Below are 6,792 nucleotides of genomic sequence, written 5' to 3'. Positions count from 1 at the left end.
CACACACACACCACCACTTCCCCTGAACTGCAAACACACGCGCGTGCGCACACACACACACACACCCCACCATCACTTCCCCTGAACTGCTGCAGAGATCGAAGACATGGACACACGAACCTTCTCACTTGGATCTTTCCTGTCTGCCGAAGTTGCAGCTAGTGATAGGCGATGTTCTGTGGCATGAACAGAGATAAGCATAAAATGGGTCAGCACCTGGAGCTGAAATCGAACAAAAATATATACTTCTTCAAGCCCAATGTTTGTCCAAGAAATCTCTGATGTATGAGTTTTGAGGGACCTCAGAAAAGTAGAAAATATGGGCCCTGCCCTCCAGGGACTTAGAGGGTGAAAGCAGCACTAGCCTCCCACTCTGCCGGTCTTGACCAGTTTCTCTGCCGCCACGTGCTCCCTCGTGTAGCCTGCATGACACCACCACCTTCGAGCTGAGTGATGGTTCTCACCACATTGTAGAAGAAACTAAGGCTCAGAGAGGAATTGACATGTTCAAGTCTCAGGATAATGTGGCAGAACCAGAAATAGATTGCAGGTCTTCAGACACCTACATCCAGGGGTACAATTCAAGGGGTCAAGAGGCAGGCTCCAGGAGCCCGGGGTGCTCACGTCCCCTGCTCCTCACTCTGTAACTGCTTCCTGCAAGCCCTGCTCCCAGGTGGGTGTCCTGATGCATCTACTCTCCCCTTCTCTCCAGCAGCATTCCTCATCCATCACCTGTGGCTCTCCCCTCCAGGGCCCTTCCTGTCCCACGGCTGTCTCCACTCACAGTATCCTTCCCACAGCCACCAGAGGGATCTTACAAACAGAAATCAGCTCTCAGCCACTGCCCTCCTGGAAAGCCAGTGGCAACCAGGAGAAAACCCAAACCTCTTACAAAAGGAAGGTTGATATGTGCCTTCACATCTTCCAAAATGCACACGCCCCATGAGACAGGGATGGGAAACCCGCTAGACAGGGAAATTAGGTGGGGGATGAAGGAAAAAGGAAGCCAGCAGAACCTCTGTCAGATGGCAGAAGCGGGAGGGAAGGGGAGAGGTGGGCTGGCCGTGTGAAGCTGGCCTGAGTGCCCGCATGGTCCCTGCAGCTTGGAGGCTGAGCCCACCTGTCCATGGCCTCCCCACAGGCTTTCCCCAGTGCATCACACACTTACCCAATGCACTCACATTCTCAGGCCTCTGCAGACAGTCTTCTGCTGAGTCTCCTTCCAGCACCTTCCATGGCTGTCTCATTATTCAATCCCAACTCACTGGATACCTAAAAGAATGGTCCCAGGCCAGACTTCTCCAGAGACCGCCCCCAGTCTCTCCTGTTCCCCATTTTAACTGTTTCCAAGCACTTCCTACCTCCTGAGCATTTTACTTTTCCACATGTTCCCTTATGCAGAACACATAAGTCCTTGCAGACAGGAACTTTGTTCACTGCGGAATCCCCGGGGAAGAAAACAGAAGCCTGCACATACTAGGTGCTCAACAAGTATTTGCTGACAGCCTAACTTTAGAGGGCAAACAAATTCAGTCGGGTAAATAGTCACTGAGTGCCCCTTTGAAAGACTTCCTGGTGAGTTCATGGGTGGGCTGTGTCTGTTACATGCTGTGCTGCACAGGGCGTGCCCCAAAGGTGATGCTGATGAGGCTGCCCTCATGAATGTCAGCCCAACGAGCCACATCCACACTTAAGCAAGTGTGCGCCACCAGTCACTGTGCAACTGTTAGAGGCGTTTGAACCAGAGCGACTCCATCTTGAATACAGACTGGGTAAAATAAGGCTGAGACCTACTGGACTGCATTCCCTGGAGGTTAGGCATTCTACGTCACAGGAAGAGATAGGAGGTCGGCACAAGGTACAGGTCACCAGGACCTTGCTGAAAGGCCAGGTGCCGTGGCTCAGGCCTGTAATCCCAGCACTTTGGGAGGCTGAGGCAGGTGGAACACCTGAGGTCAGGAGTTCGAGACCAGCCTGGCCAACATGGTGAAACCCCATCTCTACTAAAAAAAAAAACAAAAAATGAGCCACGCATGGTAGCAGGCGCCTGTAATCAATCCCAGCTACTCGGGAGGCTAAGGCAGGAGAATCACTTGACCCCAGGAGGCAGAAGTTGCAGTGAGCCAAAATTGCGCCATTGCCCTCCAGCCTGGGTAACAACAGCGAAACTCTGTCTCAAAACAACACAACAAGACAAAAAAAAAAAAAGACCTTGCTGATAAAAGGATGTGATACAGAAGCCAGCCAAAACCCACCAAATCCAAGATGGCGATGAAAGTGGCCTCTGGTTGTCCTCACTGCTCATTATATGCTAATTATAATGCATTAGCATGCTAAGAGAAACTCCTACCAGCACCATGACAGTTTACAGATGCCATGGCAGCGTCAGGAAGTTACCCTGTATGGTCTAAAAAGGGGAGGAACCTCAGTTCCTGGCATTGCCCACCCCTTTCCAAAAAACTCATGAATAATCCACCCCTTATTTAGTGTATACTCAAGAAGTAACAGTAAGTATAAATAGCTGAGCTTCCCATGCTGCTGCTCTGCCTGTGGAGTAGCCATTCTTTTATTCCTTTGCTTTCTTAATAAACTTGCTTTCACTTTATGGACTTTCCCCGAATTCCTTCTTGCATGAGGTCCAAGAACCCTCTCTTGGGGTCTGGGTTGGGATCCCCTTTCCCGTAACACAACCAGGCCAGGATGTGACGCATGGTGGTGCCTGGGGACAGTGGCATGGTAGATTGCAAACCTGACCCACCCTATCTGAAGACCCTCACTGCAGAGATATCTGGCTGTTAGCGAGTGCCTCTGACCCGTTGACCAAGTGGATCAAGAGCAACTCCTGTAGCCAGTGAGGGAACCATTGTGCCCTGCAAAACCAGCCTAGCCTAGCGAGCATTGTCGGCATCCACCCAAACAAATGCCGGTATCCAGGATGTGGCTAAACTCAGGAATGTGGAATAATAGGAAATATCTGCAGCTTGCCGGGGTAGGAGCCAGACAATATGGCACAAAGGGAGAAGGAGAAAAAGGATTTCGAGGCCATTCCACAGTCAGTTAAAACTCATCCGTGTTCTCCTCCGCCAGGTTGGGAAGGTGGGCCAGCCCTGGCCTGAGTGCTGATCTTTGTCATAATGAGGAGAAAACTCAGCCTTATTTTTAGAAATGAATAGACTTTTGTGTCTGTGGCCTTGGATCATGTGTTTTCCAGGAGAATTCATAGGGTTAAAAAAAAAAAAAAAAAAAAGGGACTGGATTCGAACCTGCCACCCAGGAGCCTCATGCTGAGCGCAGGTTTCCTGACATCTCCAGAGGCTCAGTCTTTTCACCAGTAGAATGGAGTAATAGCATCTGCCTCCCCACCCCCACCCCCACCCACAGCGTTGTGCAAAGGATCAAATGGGGCTGCAGAGTCCTCTAGAATGTCGTTGGCTCAGCCCTCTGCCCTCAAGCACCACTGGGAGCAGGAATGACTCCGTTACCTCCAGGGAGGAAAGCCCAGGACAGGTGCCCAGCTTTCCAGGCAAAGTGGTTTCAGGGGAGATGCCTCGCTCTACCTACCTACTCAATTCTGCCCCCAAGCTGGAAGGTGGTGGCACACAACTGCTTATAAAGGGCTGCTAGAGGCAATGCTTAGGCAAGTAGGGCCTCAGAGGTAGGAAGGGCCAAGTGCCCTGCCCCAAGCCTCCTCGGATCCCGGCCCAGATGAGAAGATGAGTCAGTATCCACAAAACCACCTTGCAGGCACCTGCAGCGAACTCAGGAGGAAACACACCCTTCCAGTTTCCAAGAGTCCCCAGACTGCTCTGCAGGTGAGTCTGCTTTGAAGAGAGAGAGACACAGCTCTGGGGCTAAACTCAACCCCCAGCAAGCAGTCCCCAGCAAGAAACGGCTGGGGTGGCCTGTCTGTCAGGTTCCCAATGTGCTCCTCCTCTTTTTCCAGTCCCAGACACCTCCGGCTTTATCTGCGTGCCCTTCAGAGAACTCCTCCGGCTAAACATCCTTCACTAATAGCAGCACTGGAATTTGAGTTTGGGGGGTTTGTGGCCATCGCCAGCCCCGCCCCCACAAGGAACATGTTTAAGATCTTGCATCAAGTTCAGGGGAAAACAAAAACAACAAACAAAAACCCCAAAACCAAAAAAACCCAACCTATTTAGGATCCTCTGCTGCACAATTTTAGTAACCCCCAAAGTGACACAGCCCACCAGCTTCTCGGAGCAGTGTGGCAGCCATGCACTCATCCACTCGACCAGGACCAGGTTCAGAGATGAGGAGCCCTGTCTCTGCTTGGTTTGCTGTGTTGGACCCATCAGAAGGCGCTGAAGAGGTAAGTCTCATCAGGCCCCTTCCTTCCTTCTTGGGTTGAAAATGATTTTAGGCCGGGTGCGGTGGCTCACACCTGTAATCCCAGCACTTTGGGAGGCTGAGGCGGGAGGATCTCGAGGTCAGGAGCTCAAGACCAGTCTGGTCAACATAGTGAAACCCCATCTCTACTAAAAATACAAAAAGTTAGCCAGGTGTGGTGGTGTGCGCCTGTAATCCCAGCTACTCGGGAGGCTGAGGCAGGAGAATCGCGTGAACCCAGGAGGCGGAGGTTGTAGTGAGCCGAGATTGCTCCATTGCACTCACCCAGGCAACAGAGCGAGACTGTAACAAAAAGAAAAAGAAAAAGAGAAAAAGGGGAAGGGGGGGGAGGGGAGGGGAGGTGATGATTTCAAATGGATGGACTCCCTCCCTCTCTTCCTGCCCTGTTCTTCCATCGGATCCTGATCTTGAATTGCTTCTATGTTAGGGAAACCCAGGGGCCACAACTTGTCAACTTTGGACGTCCTTTTTGTTACCAGCCTAAAAATATCCTTCCCTTTAACCAACTTTCAATAGGGTAAATCCGGAGAGTCCCCTCTTTGGAACTCCCCAGATAAACTAAGCCTTGTGCCAGCATAGTCGGGAGCAGAACTGTGAATGTTTATTCCCTCCCTGACTGTCTCACCCCTCCTCCTACCCCTTGTTTGTGAGTTTGATTTGCCAGAGGCTCTGGGCTGAAAGCAGGTGATGTACAGGACTTGTGATGGAGCAGGTGCGGCTGCTGTCATCAGACCCAGCTACATAATTTGCGGGGCCCAGGGCACAGTGAACCTGGAGAGGCCCTTGTTCAGCTGTGCATTACACTTCAGGACTTGGGGCCCCATGTGACTGCAGGGGTCCGTGTGCCTGCCTTGCTGGACCTGCCTGTCTTGATACCTTGTACATGCGCTGGACCTGCTGGGAGAGTCTCGGAGCATCTTCAGAGCACCCCAGCTCTCCCCATGCTACAGGAAAGAGAAGCTTACACCTTGGGTGCCTTTTCACCCAGATTCAGGGATGAGGGCCCAGGACATCACAGCTCAGGCATCAGAGGCCAAGCACAAGGGGCCCTCCCGTCTCCAGGCTTGTTCCTCAGGCTGTAGAATGTGCTATTGGACTTCATAGCACCTGGATCATAACAGTCTATGGGTACTTGGAGGGAGGGGCACAATGTCTCTTCCCGCAAAATTTTGTGAGTTCTTAGCTTTTTCTTTAGAAGAGGCCAAAAACCGGCCACTTTGGTAGATGCCACCTGATGACCCGGCAGGGGCAGCTGTGTCTGGATTTCTTCCTCACAAGGACCCAGCTCCTGTAGTCATGGAGGCCAGAGAGTTGACATGAGGGGAAGAAAGCCCCCTATTAGCAATTCTCTTTCCACTCCTTTTATGCCCAGAGGTTGGGAGGCCTGGCTTCCACCCCCACCGCCAGCTCAGCCTTGGGGGGCTTCTCTCAGGATGGCCACCCCACCCCGCCTTCTGATGACTGATGGACACTAATGGTTTCCATGAGCAACTTGCCAAACAAATAAGAGACACGTCAGTAGATAGAGCCCCGGGTCCACACTTTGCCTCAGTGACCACTTTTTGGAGAACAAGGACCGAAACTTCCGGGCTGACAAAGCAGCTCTCCAGCCTTGCTCTCCGCTCAGACAGTCATACGGGGATTCCATGGCCACCTCAGTGCTTCCGGGAATGGTCATGGAAGCTGCTGGAAGTCAGGAGGCAGCTGCTGTGACTTCCCCTTGCCCACGTGGCACCCTCGGAATGTGGTGAGTGCCACTGAGTATGAAGAGAGTTGGGCAAGCTCATCTGAGGGCCCCGTGCCAAGGGCCCCCAGCAAGGGCCTGTCAGGCCCAAGCCCACAATGCCGGGCCCTGTTCTTACCAGAGAAGGAGGCCATGGTGTGGGCCCGAAGGCCATGACAAGCACTCAGAGGGGCCGCAGGGAGCGAGAAGCCCTCCTCTAGTTACAAAACCACGTCCTGGGGGGCCACTTCTGCTTTTGGTTCCTCATTTGACCAAGAAGAGTTTTGTTAGCAGAAAATCTTTTCAGACATCTTTGGAAGTCACATTGTAGAACTCCTGATGCATGCGCCAAGTGGAATTTTCCTTTGGGGCATCTTCTAGAAAGATCCCTCCTTCTTTCTCTGCAAAAGGGAACCGTCCCTCCGAAAGGGCCTGGGCCTTTGGGAAAAGGGGTTTAGAAAGCCAGGCGCTGGCACCCTTCTGTGGGGGCGGTGGCCGCATCCCCGGGTGCCTTCCTAGGGGAGGCCTGAGCCCAGATGTGAAGCTGGGGCCTCTCTCCAGGGCTCAGGGCCCCAGGAACGCAGGGTCAAGGGGTCCCATGAGCCTGCGGCCCCCCACCCCGAAGCCAGGAACCCCGGCAAAGAGGTCCAGTTGGACAGTCCCGCGCTCAGGGCGGTCACTAGCCCGCGGCGGCCGGCGGC

General features: G+C 52.9%; 1 protein-coding gene across 1 annotated transcript in view; it reads left to right on the top strand.

Moving 5' to 3' along the window:
* The first annotated feature begins 4,234 nt into the window (after window positions 1–4,234).
* The window catches only part of CTSZ (cathepsin Z), a 14,606-nt gene continuing 12,048 nt past the window's right edge, over window positions 4,235–6,792 (top strand). Inside the window, exons 1-3 of the mRNA XM_011992415.1 lie at window positions 4,235–4,330; window positions 5,996–6,115; window positions 6,653–6,790. Of these exons, the coding sequence (XP_011847805.1) occupies window positions 4,235–4,330; window positions 5,996–6,115; window positions 6,653–6,790 (354 nt within the window). The remainder of the gene's footprint in view (window positions 4,331–5,995; window positions 6,116–6,652; window positions 6,791–6,792) is intronic.

This window comes from Mandrillus leucophaeus, unplaced genomic scaffold (assembly GCF_000951045.1).
Source record: "Mandrillus leucophaeus isolate KB7577 unplaced genomic scaffold, Mleu.le_1.0 Scaffold41, whole genome shotgun sequence".
In the NCBI taxonomy this organism is placed as follows: Eukaryota; Metazoa; Chordata; class Mammalia; order Primates; family Cercopithecidae; genus Mandrillus; species Mandrillus leucophaeus.
The sequence above is the reverse complement of the archived record's forward strand: the minus strand, read 5'-3'. Positions and strand labels throughout refer to the sequence as shown.